Here is a 19920-nt window from a genome sequence, read left to right as displayed (position 1 = left end):
ATTTTCCCACCAAAGGGACTTGGAAATGTTGTCCTCGACCAAACAACTAAATAAGGAGTTTGTTCCATTTATGTCATTTACTTGTCCTAGTAGATGTCTTCCAATACCTCTACCAATCAATTGTATGGTGCATAATCTTAATGTGTCTTCAAGGTATTTCCTACTAATTTGAATCTGTTGCAAAAAACACCTTTATCATTATTTATTTAGGGGACACACCGACTTCAATGGGTGCCACAACATTAATGATATCAAGGGTGGTTGTGGAAAAATCACAATATTAGTGCATACAAAGTGTGAAAATATGGTGATTGTTCCATGATTATATGTTCCATTATAAGATGACAGATACTCACTTTCATTATAACAATCCTATTCTCTATCACAAACATTACATGATTATCCTTATTTTACAATGCATTTGTGAAAACTTCAACATGGTGTATATATCATCAGTAAAACGTTATATTAACTTATAATCGATCCTCGTGCAAGCTTAAACAATACATTCATAGCCCTTAGGGAGGATTCGAACTCACTTTTGGGCCTTGTGAGAATTACCATGTCATCATCCTATTAGAAAAAGCATGCCTGCAAATAACTATATCCATTGTATCTCAAAACTATATCACATGTCATATGATTGGAAAGATATTGATGAGAGGATTCTAACACACTAGCTTCTAACAAATTTCAAAGTTTATATGCTCAAGTTATGGCTTTTCAACCAAAAAGTAACTTCAACAATTTCATAACTATAGCCTCACCCTCATTTGTTCTTGTGGAATATTCCCTAGAATTCCAAAGAGCTTAAAAGGCCCAAAAGTGAGTCCAAATTTTCCCTAATGACTTTGTTATGAGTGGAATCTTACAACGTATATCAATCCCTATAATGTCTTCTATTAGCTTCCTTCTTCTCATTTGATTATGCCTATGCCTTTCTTGCTCATCCTTGGCCCCAGTCACATAATTCTCAACTTGATGTAATGCTCATCTTCTCACTAGGATCTTCATCTCTTGTCTCTTCTTTCCAACACTCCTAAGCAAGACTAGTTTTCTCTTGCCCAAAGATTTCTACATTGTCTTCTTTAGGGAGAGAGGATGCAATATCCCTAATTTCCATTTTCCCTTCATTAGCAATGATTATACACTCATAAAGGCTCTTTGGTGTCTAGCCAAATGGGGAAACAAGTTAGTGTCCTTAGATTCTTTGTGCTATGTTCTTTTTTATGGTAGTTGATGTATAAATACCACTTTTGCTATGTTCTTAAGATTACTTTATACTACTGAGCAATGACTTAACAACATCGAAAGATTCCATATTTACCATATTTTCAAGGAGGCATTGTACAACATTTTCATATTTGATGATTATTCTATACGCATCCATGTTATGGCCTTTGTCCTTACCTTTGTCTCGCTCTAGATTTGTACTCAATGCTCCCTTAATGTAGTCCTTGAGAGCTGGATATATGGGCATACAATGCCTTGCGGCACACACTCTCCCTTTCCATTGAACATGATACAAGGTTAACATGCATGAACTACAAAGCCACCATGATGTTGCTTGTTGCAAATGCACTTAACTAGCCTTGTAATTTAGTTTCTTATTATCTAAACTAAAGAGTCCACACACAATTTGTTGGAATACATGCTTCCAAGATATGCCAAAAAAATTTATGCTTGTACCACTATCCCTTTGTGAGAGGGAGAGAGATGACTTTGTGTGTGCATGAGAGAGAGAGAGAGAGAGAGAGAGAGAGAGAGAGGGAAACAAATCTTGATGTGAAAAACTAAAGTGCAATGAAGGGAGAATTCCTTTTATAGAAAATAAGGAGAGGAAATTGGAAGCTACACACACACACACATGCACATAGAGAGAATGTCTATGTATTCGCGAGTGTAGAGAGAGAGAGACAGATAAAGAGAGCAACTAAAGAAAGAGAAAATAAATATAATTAAAATAATTGTTTATTAAACACTCCCCCTCTTCCATATACTCTCTCTTTATCTCATCTCTCTTTTCACCATCTATTTGTATTATCATAACCATCATGGCAAAGAAACAAAGAGAGACAAAGAGAGAAAGAGGCTGTGTGTGAGGGAAGGGGGATAGGTAGAGAGAGATTGCGCAAAAGATGAAAACAATAAAGATTATATGCCCCAAGAGGGGGTACAGGGTGTTAAATTTTACCATATATATATATATATATATATATATATCTCTCTCTCATGATGGTGATATGTATATGTAAGTCAGAGAGTGAGTGTTGTGGTTGAGAGAGAGAGAGTTGTGTGTGTGTGTGTGTGTGTGTGTGTGTGTGTGGAGAGAGAATTTTTAATGCCTAAAGAGCAAGAGTTAACACCCCTCATGGGCATTACAATTTTCAAACACACATGTATCTCACTCTTTGCATGCTCTCACCAACCTCTCATCATCTTTCTCCATTCTTTCTCCCTCCCTCCCTCTCCTCTCTTCACAACAAATACAAATGAGAAGAAAGAGAGTCAAGAAAGAGAAAGAGAGAGATGTTAATATGCTTACCTGTGCATGTTGAAACTCCCTATAATACACTTGACAAGTACTTGGGATCAATTGCATGGGTTGGTTTGCCTTTTCGAGCATTTGGTTTTCCTTTTAATGAATTCTAACTTTTCTACTTTCATTTTGGCTTTTATTTTCTTTGTTTGAATTCATTGTTTTCATTTTCTCTCTCTCTCTCTCTCTCTCTCTCTCTCTCTCTCTCTCTCTCTCTCTCATTACACATACAAAAGAAGCACACATACAAAGAAAATGGAGAGAGGGGGAGATGAAATTTTATACCCATGACGAGATGAAGAAACCCTCCTTGGCGCAATAAAATGTCATTACTCTCCTATTTTCTCTCCATCTATCCCTCTATTTTCTGTGTCATCATCTCTCTCTCTCTCTCTCTCTCTCTCTCTCTCTCTCTCTCTCTCTCTCACTCATGGCAGAAATGGCGTGCTCCTGTGAATCTTCGAAGTTCGATAAATTTTTCCATATTGATGAGTACATTAGTGATTCACTCAGTGTGATCGATGGGCTTATCGACCAAGATAGGAATTAAAAGTCTCACAGCACCAGGACAACCACAAAGCCAAACATTGAACTCAATTATGCTCATAGCTCTCCGTATTGGTGTTATGAATCGATTTAGGCCAGTACACTTGTCCGAACGGACTCGGTGCCTTTTTCGAAAAAAGATATGCGGAAAGTCATTGACAAAGGCGATTGGGTTGGTGGAAGCCGAGCTCCACCTGACACGCAGCGCACAAGTTCAATTCCCACCATAAAAAATTCAGCTTGGATGTGTAACTCTTTGGGCATATGGTTAGTATTTGGCTCCCAGTGCCCTAATAATGAGAGGAGTACATTGCTTGAATATGCGACAATAATCTTTCACTCGATACTCGCTCTTTACAAAGTAACTTTCATTTTCGTTCACGGCGTTCAACGCATGCACAGCCGCCCGCAACTGCTCTCTCTCTCTCTCTCTCTCTCTCTCTCTCTGCGAAGGCTCTGATGGCTCCTCCTCCTCCTCCCCTTTTCCTCTCCTAGCTAGATGTTTCTTTGCCAGGTATATGTTATTTCCTCCATTTGGGAAACACGGTAGTTCCAGTTCCCTGAGTTTCAGATGTATCTATTTTGTCTCATAGGCTGAGTTGGCCTCTTGAATACATTAATATAACTCCCCCCCCCCCGCCCCCTCTCTCTCTCTCTCTCTCTCTCTCTCTCTCTCTCTCTCAATGATTCATGTATTGGTGAAGTCAAATGCAAGGGTCAATATGCAGGCGGTACAGATAACAGAACTTTAAAGCTTGCTCGCCTTCAAAACTTACAAGTACATAAAAGCCCAGCAGCTTTGTTTTATAGACACATTTGCTGGTGCGTATCATGTGATTTCTACTACAGAGAGGCTTTAATCTCAATGGCGTGCAATGAGCTTTGCTTGCCATTTATCAGCACGAGTAATAGAACAAGCACGTGTATTTGGTGAAAGCTGTTGAAGGAGTGCATCGCGTAGGTAAGTGGCCGCAGTCTCACCAGCTCGGGTTGCTAGCTCAAGGAATACTAGGGCATCACCTCCCTTACTTTCCTGCACATCAATGAGAAATCCAGATTAAGCTTAGAAAACAGCTTATATTCGAATATTTAGCAGATGAGCACTTCACAGCAAGCGAACATGGCTTGAAAAAGAAACGGTCTGTTTTAGAGGTTTAGAAGCAATTTTAGGGTGAGAGATTAACAATCACTACGTGACCCTAAGATCTATGTTAGCATAACAGGCAGAAAATAATATTGAAGGAAGCATCTCCACAAAACATTACAACAGAGATATTCCAGCACTAAAATTTTCTAAATCCATATTTCTCGTTTCTTCTTAAACATCAAAAGCACAAAATTTTCCGTTGCTAGAAACCCACAGAGAATAGCATCACTCCATGCTCGAATTGGGCTTTCCGATGCCCACAATATGCTGCTCTCCTCATCCACTTCTTGGCTGCCCGGAGGTCTCCACTGATTCCCTCCCCTCTCTTATAGCACAGTGCCAGGTTATACATTGCCCGTGCACTACCACCATGAGCAGCTCGCTGATACCAGTGTGCCTGTACATAAACACCACAGTATTACACACCACAGCAAAAAAAATTCTTTTGCATAGAACATCAGCTGGTACTGTCACCAGCATACAAGCACAAAAGACAGCTACCTTGCACAATGAAACTAATTTGAGAACCTATGAGTATATCTGGAATCTGTTCTGTATTTTTCAATAATGAGTTGGAATCTCAAGCATGAAAGAAATTCCATTTATTTTGTCAATCATTTTGAAATGTTCAAAGTATCTACAGGACATCTTGTTATTCATTTACTCTCTGATTTGTCACTATAATTATACCCCATGAGGACCTCTCTAACCTACTGACCAAGTAAAACCAAGAAACAGGCGAAACTCTATTCAGATTACCTATACAATGAAGCTATCCATACCTTGCCCTTCGCATCTTGTACCACCAAGAAATATGATACCACAATATAGTGACCTTGAGCTTTGGCATGAAGATGAGAAGAGAAAACCAAAGCCCCAACTCTCATGAATTATTGTCTCCAAAGAGAGCCACATGCTCCTTATAAAGGATTGCCAAGAAAGGAGCACTTCAACAGTGCCTATGAGATTGCATTCCTGCATCCGAGATAGTGTGCCTACTGTAAACACTAAGGGGGTTTACAACTCGTAGAACATAACAACACTTGAACTACTTTGGGAGTGCTTGTACTCTACTAATTGTTGTTCTCAAATTTGAGGCAAACTCGTCAACATTAAAACTCTTATCTTATGCAAATGACTGGAGGAGGAATCAATCTACCTTGCATAATGTCATTTGAAGCTTTTCCGATGAATGCGTAGTATTCTTGGAGATGAAACTTATGTAAAGAGATACTTTTTCCATGGTTACTTATGCTCACTAACATAAGTTTTTAATCTTAAGAATATTGAAATTCGTAACTTCCATTTAACCATGAGTTTGAGGGTAAAAAGATGGGGAAAAAACTTCATACAGAATTTCTCAAATTAAGCATGCCAAAAGTCGACTGCTAAATTTGGTATCTCCATCTTACAAAATGTCAATCTCTGAAAATGTGTGGAATGAACAGTCATGCAGCTTCTAAGGCTTTTATGTTTTATGACAAGGGATGAAATGTGAATATTAGTGGGTGCAAAGGTCTCATCATTATGCTAATGAGCATACCGCTCAGTGATAAACCTTGCTTTGTAGCAGTCAATGCTACCATCTGATTTGCATTAGATCACACTTTGTGCCTATGGGATGCTTGCCTACAAGCAAGTCGCATAAGTCCCAAGTGTCATTCTTGTCAATTGAATCCAATGCCATAGTGTAGCGAATGAGGAAGTGTATGACCAAACTGAAAGAAGTGAACATGGAGAGAGAGAGAGAGAGAGAGAGAGAATATAGAATGCTGAAGACTGCAGGGTATGAATGCTGAAAGCTGGAGGCTATATACAACAGGCCATCGGAGTATCACCAGCCCCAGCTCTCTCTCACCTCCAAGAAACTGAAGTGAAGTGAGCCCCAGGCAGGCCAGCCATAAATAGTCTGAGAAAAATGCATAAAATCAGGTTGGCTAGTTAAAACTGCCCAATTGCATGCTGGAAATAACCGACTGCAATAAACTAATAAGTAATAACAATAATGCAGCAATCAGCTGCCTACTACGTGGCACAGCCTGTCTGCCCAGTGCAGTCTCTGTGTCTTGCCTGGAAAAGTGCCCAAACTACTGGCAACTGCATGAACTGCTGCCCAACCTGCTCCAAGACATAATGCGATCGCATAAACTGCCATGTACATGCCTATGCCCATCTTGGGGATGACTGTAAACACCCCCTCTCAGATCCTAGACGCGGCATAAGGATAAGGCATCTGGAATGTTGACAAAAAATGGCCTGAGAAAGTGCTTTGGAAAACAAATCTGCCAGATTATATACTCTGCCTTGCAATACTCCACAACAATGGTTCCATCCAAGAGATTCTCACAAATGTATTCACAATAGATCTCTATCTGCTTCATCCTAGCATAGAAAACATGATTCCATGCCAAGATTATGCAATTTCTATTGTCTCACAAAAGCATAGTAGCTCCTGTCTATAAACAGCCAACCTCTTCCAACAACCTCCAAAGTCAAAAAGTCTCACAAGTGGTTATAAAAGCCACTCGATACTCAACCTCTATAGATGACAATGCAACTATAGGGTGCTTCTTGCTGCTCCAAGAAATCCCACCTATATTGAGAAGAAAACAATAGCCTGTGGTCGATCTTCGGTGATGATCATCTACAGCCTCTATCCAACCTCGTAACTACTACTAACACCAAAGCCCAACCATCTGCACCTATCAAATAAAATAGGCCAGAAGGCTACTCAATGTAAATCTCCTCCTTTGCATCATTATTGAAGAACGTGTGAGAGTGCGCAATGGAAGAAGGAACATGAACACTAAGAGAGAAAGAGACAACAAGAAGAAAGGAAGAAATCTACATTGATTGAATAATGGGGACTCATCAGTCCTTGCATGCAACCCACAACATCGGTGAGGGCACTAGATCGGGCTTATGATGATGGTAGCACCAAGCACAACGAAGACTCAAATGTTGAAGTGTGCACTTGCAATGAAAGAAGAATGTGTCTGCCAAGATGTAGGAGTGCCAAATATATAGGCACAAACCATAAAAACTGGCTGACTACACTCTAGGGCCTAAAATATGGCCGACCAACGTTTAATGCTGGTTCTGATTACAGTAAATGCAAGAGAAAATGCCAGATGTGCTCAGAAAACTTCTAACAAAAGTGGACAATGCCCAGCAGGTGGTGACAGACTAGAAAATGCAAAATCTTCAAACTGCCCTAGGAATGCATACCAAAATGCATGCTCAAATAGATGTACTTCCTCCATCAAAACAAGTAACAGACATGTCATAGCTCTTGAAGTCCTCGTCTCACTCAAACTAAGGCTCGCAGGCAAGAGATGACTGGGCATAACAATCATGACTGCTAACACCCCCTCTCAAATTCTCAATGAGGCAAAAGGCCAAAGAGGAAACAAATCCTGGGGTGGCAAGAGGAATGCCAATGTTGATGAAGTCCATCAATGTAGACTGCCAATAAAGAAGTTCCTTTCATGATCCTCGGAAGCTCTCTCTAAAACACTAGGGGCTAAGAAATCCACAGCCGCATCACCCAAATTGTCCCCCTCTGAAAGGGATGGGAGAAACAAGGAAATCACCGAAAGAGAGGGTGGGAGATAGTAAGAAACCTAAGGAACAGATGGTGCACAAGCAGGAATTGGTGCAGCAATAGACAAGTACTGAGGAGAACCCTACATAAAAAGAGAATGGAGCTTGTAAAGCCCACTCTCCTACCAACCTATCGCTAAAAGAGCTCCTATAGGGGAATCCTCAATAAATACAACTTGCTCAGTAAAGACAACCCAAATACCAAGTCTAGTCAAGCCATAAACTGAGAAGAATAGAAGGCCCAAATCTGGAACATGTAAGAATTCTAAAAGGGAGCATAAAGTACGGTCTAGCAATAATAGCAACATGCCAACACCACTAATAGGCACCGAACAAATGTCACCAACAGTAACTAAACCCTCAGATGGATGGAGATCCTATAACAAAGCACCTCAAGGAGTCGTATGACTCGAAGCACCACTACCCACCACCCAAGGCTACTCAATAGACATGGCAACCATGGAAGAAGGCTCCTCCTCCAAGGAACGATATGAAGGAACATGGAATCATGGGTAAGAGCGGGTATAGACGTAGACAAAGGCTCTGATATAGATCCACCCTTCGCTCCTAGACGAAGGTGAGGGTACTTCTTCAAGCATTTCTCCTCTGCATGTGTCCCCTTTCCAAAGTATAGGCATTTAGGCTTTTTGAGTTAGAGTCAAAGCCAAAAGAACTCTCCTATTGTTTAGCCTTGGACTTCCTTTTCTTCTTCCTTCTTTCCCTCCCCCAAACCTACAATAAGAGCTTTGGTGAAGTGGGATCCACTGGCTACCTCTTTGACACACTCATCATGCTCAAAAACAAGCAAGGTAAGCTCCTCCCATAGAAGCTTCTCACATATTCTCAATGTAAGAAGGCTGGTGTAGAAGATATCAAAGTAGGGAGATTGCAATTAAGTCAAAAGTATCGTGGCCATATCCTCCGAAGAGATCATTCTGCCAAGGGATGAGAGCTCATCCCTCATATCCTCCAACCTCTTGATGTGGTCCTTCAACATGGAAGAGTCATCAACAATGAGCATCTGTAATTTCTTCACGAGAGTAATCTGATAGGCAAATGTCTTTTGATGGTACAAAGAAGAAAGCTTTGTCCACACCTCTGCTACTTTCCACAACCAACACACATACACTAGGACAAAATTTTGTAAACCCATAAAGGGGAACGATCGAGCTCTAGAGTTGAGCCAATCCCATAGGACCATATGATCCATCCATGATCCCACTATGAGATGCTCTAGTGGATGGGGAATAGGATGGATAACAAACTCCCAAAGATTGAAGGTATCAAGGATATACTCCACCTTATACATCCAAAGCAAATAGTTTGAACCATCAAGCTAGTCTTCTTAGGGCAAAGAAGGGAGTACAAGAACCTATGTAGAGGGTGCCATAGGTGGCATTTTGAGGCCAGTAGAACAGGCCTTCTGTGAAACATGGAGAGAATGAGGAGAGGGATCCCGTACAAACGGGCTAGGTGACTTCCATTTTGCATGATCTTTGCATGAATTAGCATGAAAATTTATCTCTCTCTCAAAGGAAGGATGAGACACCTCATCCTCTGAGTCATCAAAAGGCCAAAAAACTAGTGATGAGACATTCAAAAACCTGCAAAAGAACCAGAAAACCTATGTTTGTAATAGATAACTCCTCAAGAGGTGAAAACTGCTACAGATTCACAAAGGGAATGATGTAGATGGTCTGCCAAGAGGAGAAAACATGTCACCAACACAAAAAACACCACGTAGATAGCAAAACATTGATCAGACAGTCGATGAGCACCTGTATAGCTGCATTTGCAGCAAAATGCAGGCTGATGGCTGTCGCCTAGCTCCAAAGGGGCTGCATTTCAATAAAACAAGGTGTAGGAAGGCTGCAATAGTAGTCCGAGAAGTCTCTTTGATGTGAATCAGCTCCGGGTTTTCTCTTTAGCGATGATACCATGTGAGAGTGCTCCGGGTTCTCCTTGATATAAATGCAAGAGAAAATGCCACATGTACTCAGAAAAATCCTAACAAAAGTGGACAATGTCCAACAGGTGGTGACACACTAGAAAATGCAAAAACTTCAAACTGCCCTAGGAATGCACGCAAAAATGCATGCTCAAATAGAGCTGCCTTGTCCATCAAAACAAGTGACAGAGATGTCAAAGCTCCTAAAGTCCGCATGACAATCATGATTGCTACGTTCTACCAGAATACAGACTTGAGATGCAACTTTAGTTCAAAATATGCCTCAAAACAAGTCATACCAAAAACAAAAAATGTGGGTAATTGATTTAGGATATGAACTGCAATGGCTCCAATATCCACTTTAATTCATGCAACTATTATGGTAACAGCTAGAGTTTTTATGATGGCCATATAGGTCTATTTCTAATAATCATTTAATTCTAGCCTTCTCCTGCTAACTTAAAAAAACTAAATGTAACTAAAAAGCTAATAAAAGGACTATAAGCCGTGATGAATTAAAAGAGTTTGTCTCAACACAAGAGATAGTCGTTTTTTACATTTATCAAGTTTCCAAATTGTAGCAGTGGGCCCTATTTAATTCAATGTTTTGCACTCCTAAACTATAGGTTATAGCTCTAATAATCATCTCGTTCTAGCCTTTTCTTATTAACTTTAAAAAACTAAATGTAACTAAAAAGCTAATAAAAGGACTATAAGCTGTCTCAACACGAGAGATAGTCGTTTTTGACATTTATCAAGTTTCTAGGCTATAGCCTTTGGGCCCTATTTAATTCAATATTTTACACCCCTAAACTATAGGTTATAGCTCTAATAATCATTTAGTTCTAGCCTTTTCTTATTATCTTAAAAAAAACTAAATGTAACTGAAAAGCTAATAAAAGGACTGTAAGCTGTCTCAACACAAGAGATAGTCATTTTGACATTTATCAAGTTTCCAGGCTATAGCCTTTGAGCCCTATTTAATTCAATATTTTACACCCCTAAACTACAGGTTATAGCTTTAAATATTAAGTTTTTGCCTTTAAAAATGTTGAGAATAAAAACTCACCGTGCCTTTTTCATGTTCGGGTGTGCATGCACCCTTACACTTGAGCTTTATATATATTATCAAAACCAAAAGTGGTACATCTTGTCATTGTACCAAAAACTTTGAGTGTCGTGCTCTCAGTTTGTCTGCTCACTCTCTCTACTCTGAACTCTGCACTCTATCTCCATCCTCACACATCTGCCATCAAATTGGTATCAAAGCAGGCAAGAGACAACTCAAGTGTGCACTCGTCTCAAGACAATCAATAGGTGTGCATAGGCTCAGCGGATGCAAGTTAGAGTCGACAATCGACTGCCTGACGGGGGCAATGCGTCCGGCCAACGGGCACAAATTCTGCAGTCAACAAGCGCAACGAGCAGGGGCCAAGCAGCACATGATGAGGTAGGTGACAAGAAGGTGGCACAATCTAGCGTGATAGGACTGCATGAAGACAAGCTGTGACTAGCTAGCAAGGTGGCACGCTGCAGGTCAAAGCTAAGCCACGAGTCGGCAAATTTGTTGTCTTTTTTTTATATAATTTCCCACAATTTTTCATCTCCCACTACGGAGTGTTCATGTACACAAACATAGTGTGCAATTCTGGCCCGAAAATTTGGAGCTTTTCCCAGATTTGGGAACTATGATGCAAAACAGGACAAATTGACTCAAAATTTACAAAATCAGTGCACATTTGCCGAATAAATTTTGGGGTTTTTTACATTTTAGTAAAAGGAAAATGCCAGGTTGATCCGCATATTCCAAGATGTGGAAAGCAATTGAAAATGGGGATCCAAATGGAAGGGCCTCCACTGAGAAAGGAACATCTAAGGATGTTCAACAAGGAAATGGAGCATCAAGGGTTGCTCAAATGGGATTCAAGTTAAAGAATTTTACCATTGATAATGGTTATTTACTCTACAAGGGTAGGGTATGTGTCCCAAAAGATGAAGAAATAAGGCGCCAGATACTCTTTAGTATCATGATACCCCTAGTACGGGACATCCAGGAGTTAATAAGACTTATAGTCTTATTAAAAGGCAGTTCTAATGGCCTGGAATGAATAAGGACGTCCTTGACTATGTGGTCAAATGTAGTAAATGCTAGGTTAATAAAGCTGAAAGATTGAAAATGGGAGGACTTCTCCACCTGTTAGAGATTCCTTCGGGAAAATGGGAGAGTATCTCCATGGGCTTTATTGTCGCATTACCCAAAACACAAAGGGGGCACAACTCTGTGTGGATGATTGTGGATAGGTTAACCAAAATGGCTAGGTTTATTCCAACTTCAAGTGATTTTAAAACACCGGAATTGGCTAGATTGTTCATAGAGTACATATACCGATTGTAAGGCCTTCCGACAAATATAGTTTCTGATCGGGATAGAAATTTTGATAGTCAATTTTGACGCGCTGTATTTAGGAAGTCGGATACTAAACTTAGCATGAGCACGACAAAGCACCCGCAAACTGATGGGCAAACTGAAAGGGTTAACCAAATCCTTGAAGATATGTTGAGAGCATATGTAAGTAAAAGGCAAACTAATTGGGAAGAGTATTTACCGATAGCAGAGTTTGCATATAATAGTGCCAAGCACTCTTCCACTGGATATAGTCCATTTATGCTAATGTATGGGTTTCAGCCCAAAGCTCCTCATACGGTAGGACTACACAAGGAAAAGGTTCAAGCAGCAAAGGATTTTTTGGAGGATATGAGTAGTATGTTAAAATTTGCTCAAGAAAATATTAAGAATGCTCAAAATCGAGCTAGGGCTTATGAGATTCTCACTGAAGAGACATCTCTTTTGAGGAAGGGGAATTGGTCTATCTTAAGGTGCCTGAATAGACTAAAACCATGGAAACGGGACGATGTCCAAAGCTTTCACCCAAGTATTGTGGTCCTTTCACAATACTTAAGAGGGTGGGGAAACAGGCTTACAAGCTCCAACTGCCTGCTAGTAGTAAAACACATCCAGTTTTCCATGTAAGCAAGCTAAGAAAGAAGCTGGGTGATATAGATAATCTAATCTTAAATGGTAACATTGAGGAGCTATTAGGTGACCAATTTATTCCACATGAACCAGAAAGAATTTTAAATGTTCGTGACAAACGAACAAGGAATACTATTTATCAAGAATATATGGTGAAATGGAAAGATTGTTCAGAAGAAAGCTCAACATGGGAGCAAGTAAGTACTTTAAGGAAAAGGTTTCCCAATTTACAATTGGACCTTCCAAGTATCGTTTTCGAGGATGAAATCGATTCTTAAGCAGAAGGAAATGATACATTAATAAATGTAACTTATTGGAAAACAAGCGCGAGAGATGACCGTCCGAGGGCCTTGGGCGCCCGTACGGGGGGGTTAAGGGGAGCTTAGGATGTAAGTGAGCCATAAAAATAGTAAAACTCACCAAGTAATGACGGCTGGCAGAGGGAGTCACGACGGGGTTCCACTCCAGCATCTTCCTGAGCGTGGTTGGGTGGAGAGAGAGATTTTTCTCGTGCTCGCTTCCCCAGAGCTCACTAGGTCATCGGCAGAAGACAAAAGACAGTCCCATATTCTGCAGACGCGTAATAATAGATGCCTTGGAAACAACCAAAACCATCTGTACAGCATACTAAACCTGCAAAACAACAAGCTGTTAATGCAGATTTCCAAGTTGAATAGCCAGCAAATCTTGACCGTTGGGTCTGTACATCAACCAGAGTGCAAAGACAGCCAGATAGGTTTGTTCTTGGTATCAATTATGTGGCTGATTATGTCATGTTGACAAATTGTGGTGAGCAATCCTGCTTCCAAGAAGCAATGGACAAAAAAAACAGCACGAAACGGCACAAAGCTATGCTATCAAAGATGGAATCTCTCACGAAAAATGGCACTTGGGATTGGGTGCAATTGCCTAAAGGGTAAAAAGTACTACCATACAAATGGGTTTACAAAATGAAAGTCACTTTTGGTTCTTTGCCAAAGTACAAGGCACGACTGGTTGCTAAAAGATACAAGCAAGAACATGGAATTGATTTTGATGAAATCTTTCCCCTATAGTCAAAATGACTACTTTGCGCACCATTTTGGGCTTGGTTGCATCTGAAGATATCAAACTCATATAGATGGATGTCAAGACAGCCTTCTTACATGGTAATCTGCATGCGGAAATCTATATGCAGCAGCTTGAGGGTTTTGTTGCAAGGGGGAAAGAGCACATGGTATGTAAACTCAACAAGAGTTTGTATGGGTTGAAACAAGCACCACGAGAATGGTATCATAAATTCGATACATTTATGCAATCTCAACGATTTCATCGCTCTCGAGTTTATCATTGCTTATACACCAAAAAGGCAACAGATAACAGTATTATTCTCTTGGTTTTGTATATGGATGACAGACTAATTGCAAGCAAGGATGTTTATGCATTGGACTCCTTAAAGAAGAGCTTACACAGTAGCTTTGATATGAAGGATCTTGGTGTATTCTTGGCATGCATATACTCAAGGGCAAATCGAAGGGTCTTCTATATCTGTCACAACAGGAGTATGTTATTAAGGTTTTGCAACATTTCAATATGAAGAGGGGGAAAGCCTTTGGTGTACCATTGCCTCCATATGTGAAACTTAGTGCTAATGACAATCTTGCATCTGATGATGGAAAGGCTAAGATGGCCAAGATTCCTTATGCTTCAGCTATTAATAGCTTGATGTATGCTATGGTTGCTACATGTCCTGACATTGCATTTGCCTTGAGAGTAGTTAGTAGGTACATGGCATATCCTGGTAAAAAGCATTGGGAAGTAGTGAAGGGTATCATGAGATACCTTAAGGACAAAAAGATTTGTGTATCTGCTTTGGGAAGCATAAATCATCTATTGTTGGCTTCATGGATACAAACTATGCTTGTCATCTTGACTACAAGAAGTCTACTTTAGGATATGTATTCATGTTCACAAGGGAAGCGGTCTCTTAGATATCCCAGCTACAAAAGTGTGTTGCATTGTCTAGTACAGAGGCAGAGTATGTGGCTACCACTGGACATGCAAAGAGGCTTTATGGCTTTCACATCTGGTGAGAGAGCTTGATATTACAAAGGTTCCTATCATTCACTGTGATAGTCAGAGTGCTATCATGCTAACACGGAATCGTGTCTTTCATGCAAAGACAAAGCACAAACAAATGAAGTAACATTTTATCAAGGATGTACTTAACAGCAAGAGCATTGAGCTTGTCAAGGCACATACAAATGGTATGTCGGCTTTGTACAAACATAGACTTAGCTCATTCTTTCCTCTTACCTTCAAGCACGTTGCCTTTAGGTGGGAGGATGTTGGAAATAAAGCCTCATTATGCCTTTTACAATATTCGGGTGTGCCCCCACCCTTATACCTATACTTTATATATATTATCAAAACCTAAAGTGGTACATCTTATCATTGTACCGAAAACTTTGAGTATCATGCTCTTACTCTTTCTACTAACTCTCTCTACTCCGAACTCTACACTAAACCTGATTTACACTCTATCTCGATCCTTACACATCTACCATCAAAAAAATAGGATATGGCTCATCAATACTTAGCCATTCTACGGCTCTGCTTTGGCCCAAAGACACTAAGGTATGTCAATGCTCCATCATAGTTCAAGCCATCTCAATCACACTCCTATTCTTCCATTCCAAAATGCCACTCTCTTGAGTCTTAGATCCCTCTACCTTCGCCAACTCCACTTTATCCAAAGAAGAAAGTGCGGAAAGACCTTGGACCCATGGATGGTCAATGGCCTCTATCACAAGCTTCACCAAATCATGTCTCAAGATGACAAGCATCATCACTCGCCAAATGCAGTAGTTCTACCGATCTAGCTTTTGATTTTGTAGAAGAATCAACCCTTCTGTGGTACTCTAATACCATGTTAGTAATCAGCTACTATTACAATGCAATTGAATCAAAGATGTCTTATCACTTTGGTTCCATAATTTGAAGTCTTAAAAAATCATTGCAAAAGCTATCTTCTATCAATGAGGCTTTATTCATTGATATTTGATGATCAACCCTCTTTGGTGTTTGAAGGACCTACCTTATTGTGTATATTCTCTTAAGGCATGGCCTAGGTAAGTTCACTAAGGATTTGATCAAGACCCCACTCATCATTACGCTCTTTTGTAGTTATCTCACCTAAGTAATCTCAAGCTCTTCCAAGAGATCAATAACATGTTGTTGTGCCTTGTCTCTTTCTCTACAAAGCACATCAACTTCTTCAGTGAGGCTCTCCGCAAGTTTCTTCCAATGATGCTATGTCATTCAAAAAAGCCTTATGTTATTATTGGATCTTTGTAGTCACGACTATATACTTTGGTTTCTCATTCTCTTTTCGAGCAATAACCCTATTACTCACCCTTCTTAAACCAATCCCTACAGTGAGGCTTCTCTGCTTAGTTCACTTTTCTTTTTAGTATATCATAGATATATATTTGTTGTGCTAGGTGTAAAGGAAATTGCTTGTTATGTGGCATCAACTTCTCAAATTCATTGAAGTCTTTGAGAAGAACTTTTGTCAAACCAACATGTTGGCAATCTAAGAACTTCAACAATATTGTAACTTTATAGTTGCCTAATTTGTGGAAAAGCTCTTTTCTTAAGAATCAATTTGGGTTGAGAGCAGTGATTGCAAAAGCGTTTGACCAAACTAAAAGAAAGAAGTGAATAGGCGGGGCTGGGGAGAGAGAGAGAGAGAGAGAGAGAGAGAGTAGAACGTTAAGACTGCAAAATATGAATGTTGAATGTTAAAGACAGATATATACAACGAGTTGTCGGAGTATCACCACCCAGAGCTCTCCCTCACCTGCAACAAACTGAAGTAAAGTGACCCCCAAGTAGGCCAGCCATAAATAGGCTAAGGAAAATGCATAAAATACATCAGGTCAGCTGGTTAAAACTGACAGACTACATGCTGGAAATGACCAACTGCAATAAACTAATAAAATAATAATAACAATGCAGCAATCAGCTGCCAGCCACGTGGCACAGCCTGTCTGCCCAGTCAAGCCCACGTGTCCTGCCTGGAAACGTGCCCAAACTGCTGGCAACTGCATGAACTACTGCCCAACCTGCTCAAGAACATAGTGCAACTGCATGAACTACTCTAAACTGCCCTGTGCATGCATGTGCTCGTCCTAGGGATGGCCATATCTCTAACATCCAATTCCAAACTGCATGGCTCCCGTGCCATTCTTGTGAATTGAATCCAATTCCAACCGCATGGCAGCAAGTGCCTCTCAAAGGAAATGTCTCTATGTGTAGCAAGCAGCTGCCTCATTCTACCATAGAGGCAAGCAGCTGCACTCATTCTACCATAGAGGCAAGCAGATTGTCGATTGTCACACAATTTGTTTAGGCCCCATCTTGGGACTGTTTTAGCCTCCTTAATAGCATCACAACCATCTGCCTGATGAATGGGCTGAAACTGCTTTTTTGTGAGCAAAAGCTACTGATTTGGCTGCATTATCACCTCAACAAGTTTGTGAAAATGATCATGTTCCAATGCACCAATTTGGAGCAAAACAATAATGTGTCCGACATATCATATGGACCCATATAGGCTGTGTTCTGCACTGTAAGAAGGTCTGACCTACATTTTCAGCAACAAGTACCACATCCCAGCCATCAATGATTTTGCCCGTTAGGGGTTGATACAAATGGCATCTTTTGCACTCTACACTATAACCTACCAAAATGGGAGAGAGTGCAATACAAGAGAGAGACGAACACAAAGAGAGAAGGGAAGAGAGAGACTAATATGAACATAGAGAAGAGAAGGAAAAGACTGCACTGAATTGAAAGTGGAAGCTGAATGTACAACAAACTAGTTAGTTCCTACGTACAACCCAAGGCCTCAGTGAAGGTAGAGAACTGGTTGTCACAAAGACATGAAATTTTGATGCTTTGCTTCCGTTTATTGAATGTGCAAATGTGAAGTGCACATGTGATGTGCAAGGTTGTGTAAGTTAGTTATTTCACATTGATGGGCCAAGGACCCTAAGAAGTTAGTGGGGATGCCAAAGGCAAAAGTTGTAACAAGCTTTACTTCACAAGTACTAGGTTGTACCTCGTGATAGATCTTGGCCTAGATCACTTTATTCGCCATTAATGTCAATGGTGACATCAAGAACTAGGCATAAATAATTAATTAATGTTAGTTCAGAGGCTAATAAATACTCTAGTATGCTTGGGTGACAAATTGGCCTAGCCAATTTAATTGTTGGTTGATCTAATTGTTTTTCAGGAACAAATTAATTATTAAATTAATTTTTAGAATTAAGATTCTAAAATTTAATTTAATAAGGCTAAAAATTGTTGAAAAATGGATAAACAAGGCTGCCACTTAGCAAAACTTCCTATTCAAAATTTTGAAGGATTGAATTGGGCTGAAAGGACAAGAAAATCTCGTTTTTGCGATCAAAAGCTTTTGGAGACAGGTGTTGGACTGATGTTGTCTGCTTTAGGGGTTGTTTCCCAACCATTGGACATCATTTCAATGAAGGCAACTACATATACTTGACCTTGGAAAGATGATGATTGTGGTTGATGTACTTTCTCCTAAAGATTATAACCTCTGATGCTCCTATTGCTGCTAATTAATCCATTTGAGCTGGAAAATAGAGATAGCACCTCAACTTCACCAATTTCTCATGACAAATCTCTAAATTTTGTCTCTAGACCTTCCTCTATATTCTCTCAATTGTTCACAACTTGCCTCATAAGAACTTAGCCAAATTCAATCCTAGTGTCATGAGGACATGATATTTTGATGTTAGTGGTGACATTAGAAACTAAACATTAATTAATTAATTAATGCCACTTCACAAATTAGCCTAGCCAATTTAATAATTGGCTAGCACAGTTATCTTTTTTAGCGAGAATTTATAAGTGAATTAATTCTCAAAACATTCAACTTTTATCACAATAACGTGAAATTTTGATGCTCTGCTTAGCATTTGATTAACTGTTAATGAAATGTGCAAATGTAAGGTGCATATGTGATATGCAAGTTAGTTATTTCACAATGCACACCAAGGACCGTGAGAAATCAATGGGTGTCAAACACAGCAACGATTATGAAGTTATCCTTGACAGGCACTAGGTGGTACTTGCTGTCAAATTTTAGCCTAGAAGATTTTATTAGACCATTAATATTAGTGGTAACATTGGAAACTAGGCTTTAATTAATTGATTAATTAATATCAATTCAAGGACTAATAAATGCTCACGAATACTTGGATGACAAATTAGTATCAGATTTTGGTCTAGAAGATTTTATTGGCCATTAATGTTAATGGTGACATTGAGAACATGCACTAGGTGGTACTTGATGTCAAATTTTAGCCTAGAAGATTTTATTAGACCATTAATATTAGTGGTAACATTGGAAACTAGGCATTGATTAATTGATTGATTAATATCAATTCAAGGACTAATAAGTATCAGATTTTGGCCTAGAAGATTTTATTGGCCATTAATGTTAATGGTAACATTGAGAACTAGGCATTAATTAACTAATTAGTGTCAATTCAAGGGCTAATAAATACTCAAGAATAATGATCCAGCCACCAATTAAATTGGCTAGGCCAATTTGTCATCCAAGTATTCTTGAGCATCAATGATCCAGTCAACAATTATAAATTAGCTAAGTCAATTTGTCATCCAAGTATTCTTGAGCATTTATTAGCCCTTGAACTAACACTAATTAATTAATTAATGCCTAGTTCCCAATGTCACCACTAACATTAATGGGTAATAAAATCTTCTAGGCCAAAATCTGACACCAAGTATCACCTAATCTCTACCAAGGATAAACTTATTACAACTATTGCCTTTGGCATTCATTGATTTCTCAAGGTCCTTGGCCCGTCATTGTGAAATAACTAACTTGCACACACATGTGCACCTCACATTTGCACATTTGATTAACGGTTTATCAAGTGCTACACCAAGCATCAAAATTTCACATCCTTGTGGCACCTAGGAGGGTGTAATTAAAGAATTTTTACTATAAAATCTAAGTTTATAGTGAAATCAGAAGTTGACAACCACCTAAAGAAGTATGC

The 19920-nt window shown here is 39.5% G+C and overlaps 1 protein-coding gene across 3 annotated transcripts in view; it reads right to left on the bottom strand.

The window, feature by feature from the left end:
- Window positions 1-3791: 3791 nt before the first annotated feature.
- LOC148025364 (F-box family protein) overlaps window positions 3792-19920 on the bottom strand; it is a 39652-nt gene continuing 23523 nt past the window's right edge. For 2 of the 3 annotated variants that reach the window (XM_087692424.1, XM_087692425.1), the window contains exons 4-5: window positions 4447-4629; window positions 3792-4118 (exon numbers count right to left, since the gene is read on the bottom strand). In XM_087692424.1, coding sequence (XP_087548550.1) covers window positions 3948-4118; window positions 4447-4629 — 354 coding nt within the window. In that variant the 3' untranslated portion in view covers window positions 3792-3947. The remainder of the gene's footprint in view (window positions 4119-4446; window positions 4630-19920) is intronic. The other variant, XM_087692426.1, reaches the window with a different exon arrangement.

This window comes from Lygodium microphyllum, chromosome 14, assembly GCF_053477565.2.
Source record: "Lygodium microphyllum isolate KBCC chromosome 14, Lygodium_microphyllum_v1.1.10, whole genome shotgun sequence".
In the NCBI taxonomy this organism is placed as follows: domain Eukaryota; kingdom Viridiplantae; phylum Streptophyta; class Polypodiopsida; order Schizaeales; family Lygodiaceae; genus Lygodium; species Lygodium microphyllum.
Note: the sequence above shows the minus strand (reverse complement) of the source record. Positions and strands in the feature narration are given on the sequence as shown.